Source organism: Thamnophis elegans, chromosome Z (genome assembly GCF_009769535.1).
Source record: "Thamnophis elegans isolate rThaEle1 chromosome Z, rThaEle1.pri, whole genome shotgun sequence".
In the NCBI taxonomy this organism is placed as follows: Eukaryota; Metazoa; Chordata; class Lepidosauria; order Squamata; family Colubridae; genus Thamnophis; species Thamnophis elegans.
In genome coordinates, this window is record NC_045558.1 from 93,984,818 (window position 1) to 94,007,370 (window position 22,553).

The window sequence follows — 22,553 nt, forward strand, 5'->3', positions numbered from 1 at the left end:
GTGGCTCCTCCGTGGAGGATTCCGCGGGGGGAGGTAGTCTTGCTGCAGGGGGCTCTGGTTCACTCGGAGCCACAATGGCTTAATCTAACCGCGTGGCTCTTGAACGGCAGCTTTTGAGGGAGGCTCATCTGTCCTCCGGGGTCATTCACACCATCGAGGCGGCTCGGCGACTGTCGATGACCCGCATTTATAACTCCACCTGGGCGGCCTTCGTCCGATGGTGCTCGACTAGGGGCATTTCTCCCGATAGGGCCACCATTCCCAACGTCTTGGATTTCCTTCAGAAAGGTCTTGAGGACGGGCTTTCACAGAACACCTTGCGTCGCCATGTGGCGGCTCTGTCTTCGGTCCTGGGGGGGGTGGGGTCTTCTTCCCTTTCCCAGTTTCCCCTGATCAAGCTTTTCCTGAAGGGGGCAGCTAATCTCAGGCCTCCCCCCGTTCACAGGTTCCCTACATGGGATCTTCCCCTGGTCCTCAGGGCCTTGATGGGGGCCCCGTTTGAGCCCCTCCGCTCAGTTCACTTACGCTTCCTGTCGCTGAAAGTGGTTTTCCTGGTGGCGATCACATCCGCCTGACGTATTTCTGAGCTAGGCGCCCTGTCCTCCAGGGACGACCTTTGTCACTTTCATCAGGACAGGGTGGTCCTTCGCCTTGACCCGGCCTTCGTCCCGAAGGTAAATACTCCCTTTCATAGGGCCCAGGAGATCGTCCTGCCCGACTTTTGCCCGGGCCCAGCCAATGACAGGGAACATCTCTGGCATCAGTTGGATGTCCGCCGCGCTCTGCGGATCTACCTCCGGCGGACCACGGAGGTCCGTAGGTCGGAGGCCCTGTTTGTCTCCTTCCAGCCAGGGTCACTGGGATCGAGGGTGTCTTCGGCTACCATTGGCCGTTGGCTGCGTCAGGCCATCGTGGAGGCTTACATGGCCTCGGGTCGGCCAGCTCCGTCGGGGATCACGGCACATTCTACTAGGAGTGCCGCGACCACGGCGGCGTGAGCCACGAGGGCCCCATTTGAGGACATCTGCCGTGCGGCCACTTGGGCTTCCCCGACATCCTTCATCCGGCATTATCGTCTGGATGCTTTCGCGTCTGCGGACGCATCCTTCGGTCAGAGAGTTTTGGAGGGGGTGGCGGCTGAGGCTCCCCTTGGGCCCTAGTGTTTCTTGTTATCCCTCCCTGGGACTTTAGCTTGGGTATGTCCCACACGTGACCACTCCCTCCTCCCACTCTGGAAAAAGGACGTTGGTCTTACCTGAACGTCTATTTTCAAAGTGGAGGAGGAAGTGGTCACAACCTGCCCTGAGTTCTGTTGGTTGGGGCCAAGGGGAGGGCCCGGGCGTTCCCGGGGTTTGTTGTGTTGTTGTTTTTGTTGTTTCAGTTGTACCGTTCATCTTCGAGAATCTGGGCCAGCATTGGAAGGCACCAGTACTTATAGCTTTGCTTTCAGTCTTGGACCAATCAGGCTAAGATAAAACCCAACGTGACCACTCCCTCCTCCACTCTGAAAATAGACGTTCAGGTAAGGCCAATGTCCTTTCTAGGCCCAAATGGTCAGAAAAGGACTACTTGTTTAAATGACTGGCATTCACAAGCAACATCCAAAATGACATCATTAAAGTATAAAACTTACTAGACTAAACAGTTCTGCAAGCAAAACTAAGATCTGCAATGAAGATGAAATATATACCCATTATGAAGTTTTCAAATATTTAATTTCAGATAGTAGGGATGTATATATTCTACAAATTTAATCTACTTTGTTTACCATTAGAGGGAATTCTGAGCGATCTAAGAAAAACTTCAGACTGAAAAGCTACAATTCCAATTAAACAATTTTAAATTTTCCACACAGATGTGTCCATGCTTAGAGCTCAATAATATTATTCTATATTTCTTAATAAGTACCACTGTTAATTGTTTTGTGAACGAGAGTTTATAGCCCTGTAACTTTCGATTGTCAAAAGATTTCTAGTATAAAGCCTTTCTTCAGCATAAAAAAGTGGCTGATGGAAATACAGGGTCTTTAAGCCAAACGGACAGTTAATGTCTCTAATTTTATCAGGCTCTTATTTTAATATCAGGATATATCAGCACGACATTGATCAGAAAGGTCGGTTCGGATCACTAGCACCATGTAATCGAGTGAGCTCCCCTTACTTGTCCCAGCTTCTGCCAACCTAGCAGTTCGAAAGCATGTAAAAATGCAAGTAGAAAAATAGGGACCACCTTTAGTGGGAAGGTAACAGCACTCAATGTGCCTTTAGGGTTTAGTCATGCCGGCCACATGACCACGGAGACGTCTTCACTAAGGCTCACCTTTCACAATGAAGGTAAAATATAACAGTGCAATGTATTAAGACTATCTGTACAGCTTTGTTACAAATGACACATTTGTTAGTTTTGTAACCTCTATCACAAAAAAATACAATATTAAAAAGATTTTTAAATTAGTCATTATTTAACCATGTGACAAGCCATTTGCAAGTTTCTATAAATAATGACAGTGTTATAAGTACCTTTCATCTTGCAATCACAGTAAGCAAATGATATTTAGAATAGAATGGAATAGAGTTGAAATGATCTTGGAGGTCTTCTAGTCCAACCTCCTGCTTAGACAGGAAACCCTATATTTGATGTAGGAGAAGTAAGTCAGGAGAAAGGTGTCCTCATTTAAACTGAAAATATTGGCTATTCTGTAGAAAGTTTTGTGAAAATACAGAAACAGCTGGTTGTAAACCTAGCTTTTTCTTCCATCAATAACTTGCAATAGGTGTGTGTGTGTCTCCACCTCAGTGATAATGACACAAATTGATGCTTGGTTGATACACATGCATCTCTTAATTTAATACTAGCATTTCATGTGGCGCACCATGTTAAATAGTGGTGTGTATATGTCCTTAATTACATAGTTTTTGGGGAAACTGCCCTATAAATTGCAGTTTTTTTAATTACAGCTAATTCATGCTTAATAAATCATTTAGCAATTCTTTAAAATTACAACAAACCCCCTCAACTACTTATGATCTGGTTCTGGAGTTTCATGATAGATTTAGAGCACTTGAGAACTGATTCACCTTTATAGCCAGTTGCAGCATTCCATGGTCATATGACTTCACTTTATGATATTTTTGTCTGGCTTACAAGACTGCTTTCCTGAAAAAAATCACCATAAGAATACGGGTAGTCCTCAAGGTATAAATGGCCATTTAATAACTGTTCAAATTTGCAAATGCATCCCAAAAATGTACTTATGACACAGGTTCAGATCACAGAACATATGACACAGGTTTCAGAATTGTGAACTACAAGAAACCTCTGAAGTATTTGTGACCTGTAGTCAGTCATTTCTGAAGCTGGCCATTTTGAGTCCTGTGAATGCCCGGTGGGTTGCTGCCGATGCTACTGTCAGTTTGCCAGCAAGCACACACACCAGATGTGCACTGCTCACATGCACTGTTTAATGTAAATTGCTCTTTGCACATGCGCAGAACAATTTACAGTGAATTGCATATGCGCAGTCACTGAAATCCAAAATGGATTGGCCAAGCAGCAGTGAGGGACCCACTGGACCATTTTGTGGCCTCCTGAGGCCTTGTGCACCCCATTTTTCACCTCCCCCCACCTCTAGACTGTTTCTGCAGGCCAAAATTGTTAGCCTTAGCTTTCAGTTCCAGCCTGCGGGCCTCACGAACTTAAGTCCAGCACTCGGCCGAAGAGCGGACAGGGCGATGTGGGCAGGGGCAGCCTCATGCGGGCCGGATTAATGGCCTCGGTGGGCCACATGTGGCCCGTGGGCCATATTTTGAGGACCTGTGGGATAAGCAACAGTTGACATGTGTTCCACCTCTGGTGACATGATCAGTAACACTCAGGGACTTTGCAGCTGGCACATCATTTTTCCCCCTCTTCATTGCTGCCAACTGAAGGCCTAATTGAATGAATCTCTCTTATTGTTGCTCTTCCAATTCATGTTATAAATTTTGATTACTCTGTTAGAGTCATCCCTTGAGGACTATCATATATGAATTTGCTTAATAACTGTGTTATTTGTTTAATTCTTCAAGTAAAAAGTTGCAAAACTGGGTTTAGGCATAAGGGTACCTCAACTTATGAACATAATGACTTATAACAGAAATTCTGGGCTTTTTTATGGTTGTAAATTTAGAGCTGTCTGAAAGAACTTGCATTCTCTTAACCAGAGATGGGTTTCAAATTTTTTTACTACTGGTTTGAAGAGTGTGGCTAGATGGGCAGGATGTGACTGACTGGGCATGGCCAACTTGATGTCACTCATGCAGACTTAGTCACATGACCCCCACCACCAACCCATGCCCTCCAAAACAGTGGCCAAATGTTTTGAAGGGGGACACGTGCCAGGCCGGTGCTCTTCGCTGTCTTTTTTGGGGGAGCGGGATCCCCAGAACGCCTTTATTTTGTTTTGTGGGCTTTTTCACAGGCAGCTTCTCTTTCTGGCCTACAAGCAGAGAACAAGGTTGCTACCTAGCCTCCTTTCCCTCAGTCTCCACATTGCTGCCTGCTGCCAACTCAATTCTACGCAGAACAGACTGTACAGGATGCCATAAGCCAGGTTGATCAGAATGGCATGCTGCTCCAAGAAGCCCAGCATCCCAAAGAGGTCCATGCAGGATTCTGCTGGCTGCAAAGCATGGCACGAGTGGCAGAAACCCCCAATGCAGCTCCAGCAGCAGCAGCACCTGGCCACCTGAAATTGGGCCTGCCACGGGGCCCTCACACACAATGCCTGCTGGTCCATCCCACTCCGATTCCAGGCAGTCGGCTGCTGCTGCTGCTGGAGCTGCATTGTCCTGCTTGGGTTCGGGGGCTTCTGCCACTCGTGCCGTGCTTTGCAGTCGGTGGAGCCCTGCATGGACCTCTTCGGGGTGCTGGGTTGTCCGTGCGACTTCCCCCTGGACCAGTCCCAGCTCCAGCATTATGCACCTAGACCACCATGGCCGAGCACAGCTTCTTGGAGCAGCACACCGCCCTGATTAACCTGGCTTATGGCACACCTACAGCTCTGTGTGGGGTCGAGTTGGTGGCGAGCAGCAATGCAGAGACTGAGGGAAGAGGGGCCAGGTAGCAACCTTGTTTCCAGTGTCTGATGTGGGAGGGGCTACGCGTGGATATCAACAGAGCCTGATTGGTCCAGAGACTGAGGGAAATTCTTTGTCACGCCTCTTCCTTCCGGGGGCGGAGGACAGCGATCTCAGGCCCCGGACCAAGCCTCTTCCTTTGGCTCCACAGTTTCCTTCAGTCTTTGGTCCAGGCAGACTGTTATTTGGCTCCTGCTTGAGGAAACTAATGTTGTTAAAATTGGAATAATTGGCTATACTAAATTCTAAATTGCCTGAGCTGCTGGCTGATAAAGGGGCCAATCTCGTCACCTGGCATGGGTGGAGAACCGGATTGGCATTGTTGCTCCAACCTGATTGCCATGTGGAGCACTGCACGGTCCCTGTTAATTCAGGGGTAGCAGGCTCCAAATTGCAGCTCATTAGGAGTGGCTGCCCTGGCAAGAGGCGCGGTGGCTTGGTCTGTGCCCCGCGGAACTCTGCAGTAAGAAGAAGGCGTGCTTCAATCGCATAGTGGAGATCCGGATGGCAGTGGCCATCTTGGGTGATGATGAGGTGTGCCGTGAGGTGGCAGCCATCTTGGAAGTGGCACCGATTGTACAAGTGGTTTCCCAGTATCGTGGCCACTAATCGAGGCCGGGTGAGCCATCCAACGCCAGAAGCAGCCGAGGAATCTCCCGCAATCGCAATCATGTTTAAAGCAGCATTGTCAGCGGTGCCAGATCATGAGTATGATGGCGACCACCAGGGCTGATGCTGGGCCAGGCTCACCAGGGGAGCACCAGGAATCAGGGGCAGAGGAGAGCAATCTCAGGCCATGGACCAGGGCAGTTACTTCCAAGCTCCTGGCTGGCCAGCAGCCTTCCAGGGCTACGGTTCAGGAGGTGGCCCCAGGCAGGCAGCAAGAGGCTCATGCCAGCAGGCCTAGCCCCTTACATAGGTCCAGGTCACCAGCCACAGGATTCAGCCCTTCCCCTTCTTCTCAGGGGTCTCCTGCAGAGCCTTCTAAGCACTCTAGAAAGAAGATATCAACATCTCCTTCTCTATATCCCAGGGCAATCAGGGATGTTATGGGGGATCCTCTTGAGGGCTCTCTCGGGACTATCTTCCTCCCCGATTTAGCCCCTTAAGGGGCTGAGCCACAAGGGCCCATTGAGGAGGATCTATATCAGTGATGGCCAACCTATGGCATGCGTGCCACAGGTGGCACGTGGAGCCATTTGTCAGGGCACGTGAGGTGCTGCCCTGTTATCTGGACAGCGTGCATGCGCGCACAGGCCAGCTGAGTTCACCCTTTTTTAAAGTGATTTTTGCCCTCCCCTGGCTCCAGAGGCTTTATAGGAGCCTGGGGATGGTGAAAAGAGCCTCCCCCGTCCCCCAGGAGGCCTTCCAGAGGCTTCATGAGCTTTCCTGAAGCTTCTGGAGCGCAAAAAAATAGCCCTACAGGCAAACCAGAAGTTCAGGAACAGACTTCCTGTTTGCTCGGAGGGTCGTTTTAACTGCCCCGGAGGCTTCAGGGAAGCCTCCTGAAGGTCCCTGAAATTGTTGTTATTGTTGTTACTGAAGCCTTTGTGTGCCTTCTTTTACCCAATCCAACACTGGCGACGAAGGTCGGATTGGAAGGCAACTAGGTGGACAAAAAGAGCAAAGGTGATCCTGCAAGTACCTCTAGCCAGGAGCATCCTGTGCGGCATCAAGCAAGCCATCGCTGAACAAAGAAATTGAATCAGGATGACTATGCATGCACCACCAACTCCGTATAATCCAGTGACGGAGCACTGGGAATCGTACATGCTACAATTCAAATGTTTCCTCGAGGCAAACGATCTCATGAGCATTCCAGAAGCCCATAAGAACATGTTCCTTGGTTACTGTGGCCGGGAAGTGTTCGAAATGGCTAAAAATCTCTCAGAACCGACCCCGCTCCAAGCGGTATCCTGGTCTGTATTACAACAGATGCTGAAGACCCACTACGCGCCCAAGCCATCCAAGTACGTTCGCCGGCACAAATATAACATCCAAAACCAGATGGAGGGCGAATCCGTCAATGAGTATGTGGCTGCACTCCAGAAAGCCGCAGCATATTGCAAGTACCGAGACCTGGACGAGCTGATTCTCGACCACATAATTTACAGCATGCGAGACATTATCTTACAGAGGAGGCTACTCGCTAAATCCAACCTCTCTCTGCAAATCGCACTAGACAAAGCTAGGGCATCCGAATCAGCCGCCAAATCAACGGAGACCCTACAGCGCCAGAGCGCACCTCAAAATGTATTTTGCCAAGCGTGATGAACTGTCGGTTATTAATGGATGTTTGCTGTGGGGGGACGGATAGTAATTCCCACTACACTGCGCATTGCAGTGCTAGAAGCATTACATGTAGGGCATCCTGGGATTGTCAAGATAAAGTCTCTGGCAAGGAGTTACATATGGTGGCCTAACATGGACAGGGAGGTCAAAGAATGGGTGGCCACATGCACACCGTGTCAGGAGTCCAGACCGGCTCCCCCAGAGGCGCCCGCTAAGGAGTGGGAGTGACCACAAGCACCATGGTCCAGGGTGCACATTGACTTTGCTGGTCCGGTACATGGCCAAACCTTCTTCATAGTTGTGGACGCTTACTCAAAATGATTAGAAGTAGTCCTGATGACTTCCACTACAGCGGAAGCAGTCATCAAGGTACTACAGAGACTTTTCGCCACGCACGGCCTGCCCAACATCTTAGTCTCTGACAACGGGCCCCAATTTACGGCTATGCCTTTCGAGACCTTCCTAGCATCTCAGGGAATCAGGCATGCCCAGGTCGTGCCATTCCATCCGACCTCCAATGGTCAGGTGGAGAGAATGGTAGGATCTGCAAAAGGGGCCCTTGCCAGGGTGGGCCCAGGTGATTGGCAAACATGAATTGACCACTACCTATTGATTCAGCACATCACACCCAGTGCTACCACTGGAAGAAGCCCCTCTGAAGTTCTCATAGGACACTGCCTAAGGTCACACTTAGACCGGTTACACCCAAATTATTCTATCTCATCACCCCCTGACTCCACAAGCAAGGTTCAATCTTTCACCATAGGAGATTCGGTATACGCCCACAACTACACTGGGGAAACGCTGTGGATTCCTGCCATGGTAATTGGAATTACTGGTCCTCGATCATATTTAGTAGAGCTCGAGGATGGTAGGAATTGGAGAAGGCATATTGACCAACTCCGTAGCCGCGTTTCCAATTGCACACTTAGACAACCTGTACGAACTAGTCAAAGCCCTACAAAACGAAATAGCAGTCCTTCCACATCCAATTCAAGCCCGGGTATGTTGGAGGACTTATCTGATTTTGATGCAGGCCTGTAGTGAGCTCTGAGTGTGTCAACTCCAGAAGCTCCAGCCGCGGCCTGTGAAACGTTCTAGGAGTGTCTTCCAGGCAGAGTTGCGGAGCAAACAAGTCCATCCAACTTCTCCAAAGAAACCACTCCCACTAAACTGCACAGATCAGGCAGAGCTACGCAAAAGCCCGTCTACCTGCGTGACTATGTCCCCAGTTGGATTGTTCTATCTTAGAGGGGAGGGGTGTTAGATATTCCCCCCCCACTGATAGAGGTTTCCACCAAAGTCCTCTGTCCCGGCGGGAACACAGGTTTAATCCCATTGGTCAAGGGTCTGACAGATCCCTTTAAAAGGGGATGCTGTCCAACCCTTTCTCAGCTGGATGTTTACCTGACGCAATAAAGAGCTGTTGTTACTGAAGCCTTTTTGTGCCTTCCTTTACCCGATCCAACACTGGGGACAGCCTGTATTTTCTGAGTTGATGCAGGAAGAACAAAAGCACCTCTCCAGACAAGCTTGAAAACCTCCGAGGTTGCTTTGGGAGGGTGCAGTCGGGCAGCATTTTCCCTCCCCTCCCTGGTTGCCTATAGCCTTGGAGCAACTCTGGGCACTTGCACAGTAAAGAAAATCTTCTTGCAAGTATGAGTTGTTAATTGCATTACTGTGGAAGGGCCAGGAGTTGCTGCAGGTTCTGAGGCTGCAGGCACCCAGGGGGGGGGGATGCTGCCCATCTGCCTGCCCCCTCCAGGAGCAACCTCAGAAGTTTTTAAGCTCATCTGGAGAGGCGGGGTTTTTTAAGATCTGGAGCTGCCAGTGTCCAGTAAGATATGCATCTCATAGCCCACCCCACCTCATCCCCTACCCCACCTGCCACCCCCAAATTGCGCTGCACTGCGAGTTTATCTCTGCTGTTTTGTGCAGGGAAAAACCTTGCACAGTAAAGAAAAACTTCCCAAGTTCGAGACGCTGTTAATTGCCTCACACTCACAATACGGTTTTCTTTGCTGTGCAACCTGAAAAGGCACAAGAAGACAACTAGGCCACCCTCAGCCCTCCACCTGACTATTTACATATTACTAGGGAGGGATGTAGCCCCTCCCACATCACACTGAAAATCAAAGTTCAGGTAAGGACCAACATTCATTTTCCAGTGTATGACGCAGGAGGGGCTACATGTGGGATGTACCCAAGCTAGCATCTCTAGGGAGGAAAAGGAGCTAAGATGTAGAAGCTGGGGTGGCCACAACCTGTTGAAGAACCCTGAGACCAAAGGACGCCTCAGCTGATGCGAAGGCATCTAGCCGGTAGTGGTGAAAGAAGGGTGACAGGGTAGACCACGTGGCTGCCCTGCAAATATCCTCAAATGGCGCCCTGATCAGCCATGCTGCCATGGTTGCCGTGCTCTGTGTGGAGTGAGCTGTAATCCCCGGGGGAGGGGCCTGACCCAGAACCTCATAGGCAGTGGCAATGGCCTGTCAAATCCACTCTCGATGGTTGTAGGAGTAACCATAGCCTCCAAGGGAGCAGGTACAAACAACACCTCAGATCTGTGAGTCGAGGCTGTGCGCTGGATATAAATACGAAGGGCCCACTGGACATCTATGCCAAAGGTGCTCCCTATCATGGGAAGGCGCCGGACAAAAGTTCGGGAGAACAATCTCCTGAGATCTATGGAAAGGTTTGTTCACCTTAAGTGTGAAGGCCGGGTCCAATCTGAGGACCACCCTGTCCTGATGGAAAACACAGAGATCCCCTTGGGATGACAGTGCCCCCAGCTCCGAGGTGCACCTGGCCAATGATATTGCTATTAGGAACATAAACTTCAAGGTTAGAAGCCGGAGGTGTACCGTTCTCAAGGGCTTGAAGGGAGACTCTGTCAGAGCCATTTTTGACATTTTTTTTTGACATTTTATTAAGATTTATAGGCCGCCCTTTTCCCTGAGGGGACTCAGGGCGGCTTACAATCACAGGGAAGGGGGTGCAATATCAGAAGACAAACAATGTGCAAACAGAAGAAAATAATAAAACACAACTTTCATTCAACAGTCAACACTCGGGCGGTAAATTGGGAACCTATCCCCAGGCCTGATGGGAGAGCCAGGTCTTGAGGGCTGCGCGGAAGGTCTGGATGGTGGTGAGGGTACGGATCTCGACGGGGAGGTCGTTCTACATGAGTATCAATGGGAGATCCCAGGTGAAAAACCTGTGGATCGCAGTGAGTCGGAGGTTCATCGCTCCCGAAGAAACCTTTTGACCATTGGAAGCTGCAAGAGAGGGACAAGGCCCACTCTAGCAAGCACCATAAATGGTGCCACCACCTGACGATGGAGAGTGCTATGGGACAACCCCTTGTCCAACCCATCCTGCAAGAAATCAAGAACCTGAGGGGTGGAGGCCGAAGCCGCTTCAACGTTAGAGGAGGAACACCATTTTATGAACATCACACACACGGCATCATAGATTCTAGTGGTCGATGGGCGCCTCGATGCCTCAATAGTTGCGATTATTTTTGAAGAGAGGTTGGTGTTCCTCAGGAGGCTCCGCTCAAGTGACAGGCAGTTGTGGAGCCACTGAGGGTCGAGGTGGACCAGAGAGATCTCCTCCTGAGGGATCCTCCATGGAGGCAAGACTGACATTTGGACCAGGTCCACAAACTATGGTTATCTGGGCTAGTGCAGAGCCAGAAGAATAATGTCTGCCCTCTCTGCCTCCACCTTCCTTGGGATCCCCAGAATCAAAGGGGGGGGGAGAAAGTAGTCCATTCAGCTATCTGCTCTGTGGGGTGTCCATCCCCTTTGTGCTCTGCATTGGAAACCTCGAAAAGAAGTGCAAGAGCTGTGCGTTTGCCATGGTTGCAAAATGGTCCACCAAGGGAGGTGCCGAATCGCTGGCAAATCCTTCGGAACAGATCTGGATGGAGCTGCCACTCCCCGTGATCCACGGTTGCGTAGCTGAGCCAATCGGTCTGGTGGTTGGCCGTCCCCAAGATGTGCTCCACCACTATTGATGACAAGTGTCTCTCTGCCCATTACCCAACTTCAAGGCTTTAAGCCATGTACTTCTCGACTGCGTGCCCCCCTAACAGTTTACGTGAGCCTTTGTGGCAATGTTGTCCATCAAAAAGAGCATGTGTTGGTCAGTCAGGAGGTCCTGAAAATAGTGGAGCACCAGATGAGCTGCTTTCAGTTCCAGCCAGTTTATATTATGACTCAGGTCTGACACCTTTCACCAACCCTGTGCCACTTGGGAGCCCATTAGCGCTCTCCAGTCGAAAAGACTCACATCCATTGTGACCGTAATGCAGGCTGGTTTTCTGAACTTGGATCCCCAATTCAGCACTGGGGAGAGCCACCACCTGGGGGAGAGCTTTACGTCTGACAGCAGCTTGATGAGAACCGTGGAGTTGCTGAAAAGACGTCTTTGATACGGAATGAGCACCCATTGAAGGGCCCTGGCATGCAGGCGCGCCTACGGCACGATCCCAATACAACAGACCATCTTGCCCAGGAGATGTGACAAGTCCAAGGTGGAAACAGACTGATCTGCGTGTACCTGCTGAACCAAAATTTGTAGGCTGGACCAGCGGTCTGGAGATAGCAGCACCAGTCCTGTCACAGAATCTATAATTGCTCCTAGAGAAGTATCCTTGTTGAGAGGAACAGATGACTTTTGTGAAGTTCACAGAGAACCCCAATGCCTGCAGCATCCGGATCATGAGGCGGCAATCCTGTAGCGCCTGAGAGGGGGAGTGGGCCTGAACCAGGATGTCATTGAGGTAACATTGGAGCCTCACTGGGATAGACCTTAGGTGAGCCACCAGTGCTGCCAGGACTTTCGTGAAAGTCCGCAGGGTGGAAGCTAACCTGAATGGAAGGTTCCTGTACTGATAATGGAACCCCGACTGCACAAACTTGAGATACCTGTGGTGTGGAAGGATTTGGATGTGTACTTAGGCCTCTGTGAGGTCCACAGACACCAAGTGATCCCCCTGCCTGATTCCTTGCAAGATTAACCTCAGGGAGTTCATCTTGAACTGTCTGTAAACCAGGTAGGCATTCAGTCACTTGAGGTTGAGGATCGCCCTCCAGCTCCCCCAAACTCTTCAGAACAAAAAAGAGGTTGGAGTAGAACCCCAACCCCTCTTCCGCCAATTGAACCAGTTCTATCTCCTGGATCTCCAATAGATGACGAATGGCAAGATCCATCAGACGGCGTCTTTCCAGGATACTCGATGGAGAAAATGTCCTGAAGAAATTCGGGGCAGAGGAGAGGAATTCCAGCCTCAGATCATCCCTCCCTGTGGACAGGACCCGTACATCCATGGTGATCTTGACTCATTGACTCACAAAGAGCGCCAGGCAGCTGCCCATGAGAAGACTTGGATTTGAGTCATTTCCCTGTGAGGAAGGGACAGCCCCCCCTCACGAAAGGGCCATTTTGTCTGACTCTCGAACCTGTTCCTGTCCTGATATTAAGGGTGAGGGTTCTGCCTGTCCAACTTGGTTGGAAAGTAACCTCTGGCTTTGATAGTCTGGCTTGGGTGCCATGTAATAGGGCCTGCAGTAATATGGAACCGGATGTGTCTCCGTTCATTTGGTATTGGTTGGCAAGACCTTTTTGTTATCCTTATTCTCTATCAGAATTGGATTCAGAGCTTCCCCAAACAAGGAGTAAGGCGCAACCAGCAGGTTCCATTTTGACTTATTGTCCACCTGCCATTTGCGCAGCCAGAGGAGGCACCTGGATGTTACTGAGGTGGGCAGAGTCCAGGATGCATACTTGATAGAGTCAAATGTAGCACCCACGGAAAACTGAGTGGTGGATATGATCTTAGTAATGTCCTATAAGAGCCGTCCGACACTGGGATACGGTCTTGCAGTTGGTGCAACCACAAGACCATGGTGCGATTAATGTAAGAAACCACAGCCGCCAACTTGCCCACGCAGAAGCCTCCTATCCTCGGGTTTAAGTTTATCAGCCGCATCATCCAACACCAGGGTCAAGGAGATTGCCAACGCTGCCACAGGTGCATCCACAGGAAGAACCTGAAGACCCTGAGAAAAGGATTGTAGCATATTATAGAAATGATGATTGTTATTACTAACCACCAAGCACGTGTAATTCTGGTTAGCTAACCATATGGAGCTGAGTGAGAGGTTTTTATACCTTCTCTTGGGCTTTGTACTTAAACCTCCTGTTCCTGTGCAAGAAGATGTACTTTATTCGCTGTTGTCAGACTTCCATGGTGCCATGTACAAATGCTAGGAGTTTGTCTGACTTAAGCTTGGTTGAAGTTTGGCTGATTCAATGAAGATTGTGGCTGAGGATTAACCCTACCTTTGTTATGAAAGCTATATCTGGTTCTAGGTTCTGTCTCAGTTTACCTTTCCAATAATCAACTGAGTCAGAAGATCATTTAAGCAGTTAATTAGGATACCTTGATAAAGTGGGCATCTCTATGAAAAAGGAAGAGAAGGAACCTTGAGCCCCATGTTTCTCTTATTTTTATAGTTAACACAACAAAGAAAATGCAAGAGGAAAGTTGATTGGCAGAATAAAAGTAATCTCCCCTTTGGATAGGAAATCAGTTACATGTAGTGAAACATGTTACATATTTGTATCTCATAATATCACACACGTTCATTAAAAAGACATCAGAAAGGCATAATTGTAAGGAAAAAGGTTGTTTAGAGTTCACAAAAGAGATAGGCCAGACCACAAGTTGTATTAACAAACTTTTCTTATCTGGAGGTAGTCTCCATCTTGTTTATCAGTTTAGGAATGTTAAAAATTAATCTGAACATCACTTTAAAAGAGAGAATTTGAGATTAAAATACAAAGTAATTATGTTAGTTAATAAATTACAAAATCCATGTTATTTGCCGCTCAGTTCAGACCTTGCTGCAGGGAATTTACTTATGATAAATAGAGCTATCTATCACTTTATCTTTTGCTGAGAGCTATTAAGAAAGGTGCGGGCTATTAAGAGTGAGTCTGCTTCCAGCATCTAAAAAAACATGTTTCTCCATTTCTCATCCAGGGAAATATAATAGTCTGTCTTTTTAAAATATTTCTCAAAATATTTCATTCATCTAGCAGAGGGGTGGGTGCTAATTTTCTAGTTTATAGTTTTGCATTTTGTCTGAACTCAACAATGTGATTATTCAATAAACAATAGGTCACCAAACCATGCTGTTTTATACTAATCATTAATTAGTTTACCATGGTTTCTGGACAAACAACAAATCAGAAGTATCCACTTTTTCCTGACTGCACACCAAGAAAGCAATGGTGGAATTAGAATAGTACACTTGACTTAATTTTCTTTACTATTATGTTTAATTTCAATTATATTTTACCTCCATTCCCTTATATATATTTTCTGAGTTTAAAAATTCAATTTGATATTTATTTGAGAGCTGTAGATTGCACATCTTCACATAAAATTGCATGCATCATGGTTTGCAATCCCACTAATTGGATTGTCAATTATTAGGTATGAGGCAAATTTTGATAGGTCTACTTAATGACATAAATTTTATGAAACAAATTGCAGTAGATAGTGAGTGACATAAACAAAAGTTTTTGTCAGGCTAAAGAGGTTAACTTTAAGGAGGAACGTTTGTTTGTATTTTTAATTTGTGCGTTTCTGCAAGTAGTTTCCTGAATGTGCTAACTTCCTCTTTAGACAAAACGAGCTATTTGCACTACATAAGAATGCAAAGATCCTGACGACACTAATTCAGGAAATAATTGCTGAAATGATCTCTATGATTCTTGTATCTATCGTCGCAAGCGGCGATTTTTTTTAATTTCCGGAAGTATAGTATATATATATATATATATATGATCCTGTGACGTAAAAGTGTTCGAGTCCATTGAGGAAAAGCTAAGATGGCGGCGGCTGGAGGTAGCGGCGATTTGGACGCAGGAGGCCACGGCGACACAGATGTCAGCCTGCCTGGACTGGAGGGCGAGGCTGGGTCAGACTCAGAGCCTGACTCAGAGGTGTTTTCGTGCGTGACCCACTGCTCCGACCTCGCCTGCCGCCAGAACGAGCAGCGGCGGTTAGGCCTCTTCTGTGACGTCACGCTAGCTTTCAGTGGCGGCAGCAATGAGGAAGAAGAGGAGGAGGGAGGGATGGGCGGGGCCTCCTTCGATCCCCCACCGCGAGAGTTCCGGGCGCACCGCTCGGTCCTGGCAGCGGCCACCGAATACTTCGCTCCTCTCCTTCTGGGCGACTTTGCGGAGTCCCGCTCGGGGCGGGTGGAGTTACGGAAATGGAGTTCGGGAGCGGGACCAGACCCGGAGACGATCGAGGCGATCATCAGCTTCATGTACACGGGGACCGTCCGCGTCAGTCCTGGCAACGTGCACGACATTCTGGAGTTGGCCGACAGGTGAGGCGGGAAGGAGGAGCGAAGTGTGTCAGGTGACAAACCAGCCGCCCTGATGTACGTCGGCAGAAAGGTTTTCCCGCGTTTTGACGGGTGAAGGAGGCATCATAGCACCCCCACCCCCACCCCCAGGGAGTTCGTAGGGAAGGCCACCAAGGAGGGTCATTGCTATAATGCATATCAAGATGTTATTAGACTTTAACAAAGTGTAGAAATCCACCCAATGGCAGCATTGAACTCTTACCAGGGTAGAATGTTCTTATGGCAACATTTCTTCATAGTGTAGTTTCTGAATTACTTGAGTTATAGCATGAAGGGGGGGACTGCTGGACACTTAAAGACAAATTCAGCCCTGGCACCTTTTTAGAAAAAGACAGTGGCACTTGACATTTTTGAATGTCAGCTTAGTGGAAAGCAAAGTACAAATTTTTAACTTTCTAATAATTCTCCAGTGGAATTTCTAAATTGCCTCTTTGCTTTGCAGGTTCTTACTAATACGTCTAAAAGAGTTCTGCGGGGAATTCCTCAAGAAAAAACTGAGTCTCTCCAACTCTGTAGCCATTCACAGCTTAGCTCATATGTACTCTTTGAACCAGCTGGCTATAAAAGCTGCCAAGATGATCAGGAGAAACTTCTACAAAGTCATCGAAGATGAAGAGTTCTATACTTTGCCATTTCACCTTATTAGGGACTGGCTTTCAGATTCAGAAATCACAGTGGATGCCGAAGAGATTCTCTTTGAGATGGTTTTAAAGTGGGTCCAGAGAAATCCTGACGAAAGGGAAAAGTACTTTGAAGAGCTCTTTAAGCTTCTCCGACTATCACAAATTAAACCAACCTATTTGACTCGGCATGTTAAATCTGAAAAACTGGTATCAAGCAATGAAGCATGCCTCAAACTTGTGTTGGAAGCAGTGGAAAGCCATGCTCTCAAGGGTGAGAATTTTCAGATGGGTACACTCCAACAAGCTAACTCCCCCAACTCAACTCTGCCTCGTTTTGGCCAAAACATGGATGTTATCATGGTTATTGGTGGTGTGTCTGAGGGAGGTGATTACTTGAGTGAGTGTGTGGGGTATTTTATTGATGAAGATAGATGGGTGAATTTACCACACATACACAATCACCTTGATGGACATGCTGTGGCTGTAACCAAATCCTATCTTTATGTGGCAGGTTCCATGGAGCCTGGCTTTGCCAAGACCATGGAAAGGTATAACCCAGGTAGAAATGTTTGGGAGCAGGTTTCAAATCTCATAACCAGGAAGCATTCTTTTGGATTTACTGAGGTAAAGGGAAACCTGTACAGTATTGGTGGCCATGGGAATTTCATCCCTGGTTTTAAAGATGTAGCTGTCTACAACCCTGATCAAGATAAGTGGCACAACTTAGAGTCTGCCCCAAAGATACTCCGGGATGTTAAAGTGATTACAATAGACAATAGATTTGTTTACATGGCAGCTCGCACACCAGTTGATGGAGATAATGAAGATGGCTTAAGGTCTGTCGTTATTCGCTATGATGCAGACACACGACAGTGGCGAGATTGTGAGGCTCTGCCATTCCTTGACAACTATTGCCGCTTCCAAAGAGTTGTGGGGAACACCAACTTTTACCACACCGCTTCTTGTTGTCCCAGAAGCTATCCTCTAGACCATGAAGATACCAAGAGAATCTCTAACCAATTATCTGATGATATTCTGGAAACCTTACCATCAGAGGTCCTTAGCATTGAAGGGGCAGCTATCTGCTATTACAAAGATGATATCTTCATCATAGGTGGATGGAAGAACAGTGATGATACTGATAAACAGTACAGAAAAGAGGCCTACCGCTACTGTGCTGAGAAGAAGCGTTGGCTGTTACTTCCTCCTATGCCTCAGCCTCGCTGCCGTGCTACAGCTTGTCATGTTAGAATCCCCTTTCGGTCCTTACATGGTACCCAAAAATATCCAGTGCCACAAAACCTAATGTGGCAGAAGGACCGGATCCGGCAGATGCAGGAGATACACCAACATTCCTTAAGTTTACGGAGAATGCCTAGGTCTCAGATAGAATGCTAGTTTGAATAAATGATATCAGAAATATCGATCTGTAATTGTCATGCCTGGCATGGACTAATAGTCACCAAACTGCTTAAGCATTGGAGACAAAGCTTTCTTGGTGTTGAATTTGATCTGGATTTCAAGCACCACATGGAAATTTGGTTTATATTAGCCATATATGTGAAGGTAAGCAGACATATAAAATGCTTAGAACCTGTTGGTTTCTCCATAGATGTGAGCCCGATAAAGAATCAAACAAAATAATTGTTCTTGCACTTTGTGAATGTGTTCAGGTAAAATTAAAAATTCAGCACAGCCTTTTTCTTCCCCTCTAACATTTTTTTGTATGTGGATTTTTTTGTTTGTTTTGAATCATCTCATCTTACTTTAAGCATTATACAAGTCATGTGAAGTATTTCAGTTTGTTCTAAAGTGCTGATATGTATGTAATGGACCATTTCAAGGTTTTCTTAAGTTTTTTTGGAGAGGCATTTCTCTTTTGTTATAAATTTCTCTAATTTGGAAATGTAAAATAGCTAAAATAAAAACTCTACTAAGAGGAATAAAGCACAAACTTTCTAAGAACTTAGAAAGAATATTCCGTGATAATAAGTATCCTATAGTTTTATTTATCAAAAAGCGCTTGAGATTGTTTAAACATTCCTTTAAAAACTTCACTATAATTTTAGTGATTACTGTTCTTCCTTTCAGTATCCCCACTTGTTTCTCATTATTTTTTTTCCAGTTAAGTATTATGGCCTTAAAAATGATTGAAAACACCAAAAAAATATCATAATTTATAATTGAAGCACTTAGGAATTCATTATGCAGGGTTAAAGTTGTATAAACTTGGGTGTCAATATTTGGGTAAGTAAGTCTCAATACCATCTGATCTATCTTTGACAATCAAATCTATTTGTCTTAATGTGACACCATTCTTTGTGTGGACAGTACAGGATGTAAGGCTGTTCAATTGGAAAATTTGCCTGAATATTCTTGAATTGAATTCACATTGTCCAAGTCTTGCCTTTTGGCAGCATATAAAATTTATTCTCACGCAAATAATTCAAATGATTGAGATACTGTAAATTATTTACTGCTTTCTCTCCATTCCTTTAACCTAGTAGCATGCAGAATCCTATACTGTAGGTTCTGGTAGTTTTATGAAGATACAGTATATATTCAGATGATAATAAATATTTATTTTATTGGTTCAAGTAATACTGAAGTTTTGGAATGCTGCAGAGTTGTTTAGGCAGACAAATTTATATAAAGCATTTATGCATTTGACATTGATTCAAGAGAATATTTAATTTTACTTTATAAATTCTTTTCCATTACTGATATATGTCCCAAAAGCATTCTTGCTTAGGTAGAGCACCTCTCCATCTCCCCTTATGGCCTTGGGTAATAAATGTGGTAAATAAAGATGTAGTGATGGCAATATCTAAGACAATCTCAGGAAAAATCAAGACCTGATGCATGAGGTCCCCAAATGGTGTATAGGTAGAATCCTCAAATATAGAATTTGCCTCTTCCTCATTTATACATATTTTCTGAAAAAGATATCAAACACTTCATCTAGGTCTGTTATTCTCATCTTTCTTGCTTTTTCTTCTCTTTTAACAAGTCGGATTTATTGCTGGGAGCACAAAAATGAAACATGAAGATGAAATCAGTATGAAAAAGATCTGTATTGGACAATGTTATTATTGATGGTGTTTGATTGGTAAATAACCATGTCTTAAATTTTAGAAACATTTTTTTAAAATTAAAAGAATGTTACAGACTGACCAATACTGTTTTCCAATTTAGCAGGAAACCTAATTCATGTCTGAGATACTGCGGTAAGTGTTGCAATTGCATGGATGTGTAGGTTTTCCTAATTTCTCTTTGCCATCCTAATACTACTATCTATTATTTATTTAGCTGTTAAGTGGGTGGGGGCATGGTAAACCGGTGGGCTGCAGTAATTATCTTGATATCAAATTAAAACTAACATGTTCTTGAACCACAGAGTCACAAACATTAACAGTTGTTATGCCGCTTGCTTGCCTTAAAGATACTTTATTGTTACCAGCCACTTTTTAAGGTGTAATAGGTGAATTTATCTTCTGGAAATCTTTTGACATTCCAAAGGTGCAAAGATCTAAACTCCCTTCTTCAAAACTATTATCTGAAGTACTAATTAAGAAGTACCCTTCCTAAGAACATTACCTAGCTCCAAGCCTGGACACATTTGTGTGGATTTTTTTTTTTTAATTTTGGATTACAGCTTTTCAGTCTGATGTTTTTCTTAGATATCTCAGTATTCCTTTTAAACATAACTAAAATGGATTAAGCTTACAGTATATCCATGTCCCTATTAAACAATTTAAAAACTTTGTAGTAAGTATAGTTGGCATTCATTGCAAATCTTTGCCAAATCAGCACAAATAAGTTAATATATCAATTATACTAATTAAAATGCTTGTTTAAAACGCTATTTAGTCTAGGAAAGCTTTGTATTTTAAAATCATAAGTCACTTTGGATGTTGCTTGTGAATGAAGTCACAGCTAGTCACATGCTGTTCTTGGGAATTTCAGTTTGCATGTCATGTTAAGAGCACTCTATAGAAAGCAATCACATAGTATAATATTTAGCGTGAAATGTCAAGAGTTTCTTAATGTAGTATTTGGATATTATACTATTAACTTGCTCCCCTAATCTGAATGCACAACACTGGCTTCTATGTACAAATCTTTTAACTTTACTTAAATCATGACAACTTTGACAAAACTGCCTTCTGGCAAAGGGAAATCCTCCAACAGATTATTAAAATATTTCCATTTGGAAATAACAGATCTAGATTATGTTCCTTGGCATATTTGAGAGTTTCAATTAAATCAGTGATTCCCAACATGGGGCCCAAGCCCTACAGGGGTGCAATTTGATTTTTAATGGGGGCAATTTGAATCTTGTTTAAACTAAGTTAATGGCTTCTTCTGTGTGAGTAGAGTTACTTTTGAGTATAGTAATAATTATATGTGGTGGGGAGGAGCATCAGGATTTTAAAGATGCTTAGGTGGGGGATGGCCAAAGAATGTTGGGGCCCATTGAGTTAAATAAATGAGACTTCTGCCTGAGTGAAAATAATTAGAAATACATTTTGTTATTTCCTGCAACCAAAGGAAACTGCAGTGGAAATCTTCAGGGACAGACAGTCTTCAAAGCTACATAAGGACTTAGGAGACAATCTATTTAAGTTACTAATGTTCTACTAACAGAATGTATGGTTCCACAGTTTGCCTTTATTTTATGATCCTACTGGAGTATAATTTTTTTTATAATAAACACATTATTACTGCATAGGAACATATTCTTCATATACAGTGTTTGATCTCTTGCTTTGTGTTCAAAGCACCTTTAACAACAAAGCTAATTAAATACACCAATACAATGTTATTAAGGTACCCGTAGTCTTGGTTAGCAACCGTTCAACATTATAATAGCATTGAAAAAAGTGACTTACAACTAGTACGCACACTTCGAACACTCACAGCTTCTCCATGGTTGCCTGATGAAAATTCAGGTGTTTAGTAATTGGCATGGAGCATTCCAGGATCATGCAATTGCCATTTACCATATATTCTTCCTAGCCAGCTTCCTACAAGCAAATAGGGGAAGCCAGAGTTGCTTAACCGTGTGATTCACTTAACTACAATGATTCACAAAAACTGTGGCAAAAGAGGTCATAAAATTAAACACAAAACACTTAACTGCTTTGCATAATAATGGAAAATCTAATCCTAATTGTGATTGTATATCAAGGACCACCTATAATCTGTACAGTTTCATCACATATGATACATTGGTTGTTTTCATAACCTCTACAACAAAAAACATAGTATCAAAAGGATTTTAAGTTAGTCACAATTTAACCAAGTGACAGGTAATTTGCATAGTTGCCACAAAGAATGACATTGTGATAAGCGCCTTTCACCTGAACCCACATTACGCAAATGACACTTCATATAGGAAGAATAACTCAGGAGAAGGTGTTCCACATTTGAAAGAAACTGGTAGCAGTGGCTGTTCTGTAGTGTTTTGGGAAAGTATAGGAACAACAAATTTTAAGTTTAATTTTCTCTCCCATCAATAACTGCAGTTCTAGCAAGGGATTATACAGTATGTTTTCATGGGTTGTAAATATATTAATTGTACAAATTGATGCTCAGTTGATATGCCAAGCTAAGACTTGTGGATCTCTTAATTTACTATTTTATTGGCATGTCATGTAGCGTGCCAATAGAGGTATATATATTTGTCCTTAATGATAGATCACTTTTCTGAAAGCTATCTCATTAGTTGCAGGTTTACAGTTGCCAGCTTCTGGCCTTCTCTGAATGATTAAAATAGTAAAAAATACAAAACTTTATAAAATATAAAACTTTTTCCAGTAAAGACTAGGAAACAATAAAATAACTTTCATTTTTCTGTTGTGATCCCAATTTGCCTTGGGTCTGTTCCTTAATAAATGGGTCAGTTCTCAGAGTGAATGTAAACTTCACACCAGTTTAGTAGACTTCTCTAGAATCCAGATGCTATGCTAAAACAAAATTTTATTTTTAAAAAAATGCAATTATTTGTTGTATTACAATTGTGTAACACTAAACACTAATTCAATAAACATTTTATTTCTCTA

The 22,553-nt window shown here is 44.9% G+C and overlaps 1 protein-coding gene across 1 annotated transcript; it reads left to right on the top strand.

Moving 5' to 3' along the window:
* The first annotated feature begins 15,294 nt into the window (after positions 1-15,294).
* LOC116522261 (kelch-like protein 11) lies at positions 15,295-22,553 on the top strand. The gene is made up of 2 exons (XM_032237066.1): positions 15,295-15,826; positions 16,308-22,553. Exons 1-2 carry the CDS (start codon positions 15,321-15,323, stop codon positions 17,884-17,886), a joined length of 2,085 nt encoding a protein of 694 aa, XP_032092957.1. The 5' UTR covers positions 15,295-15,320; the 3' UTR covers positions 17,887-22,553.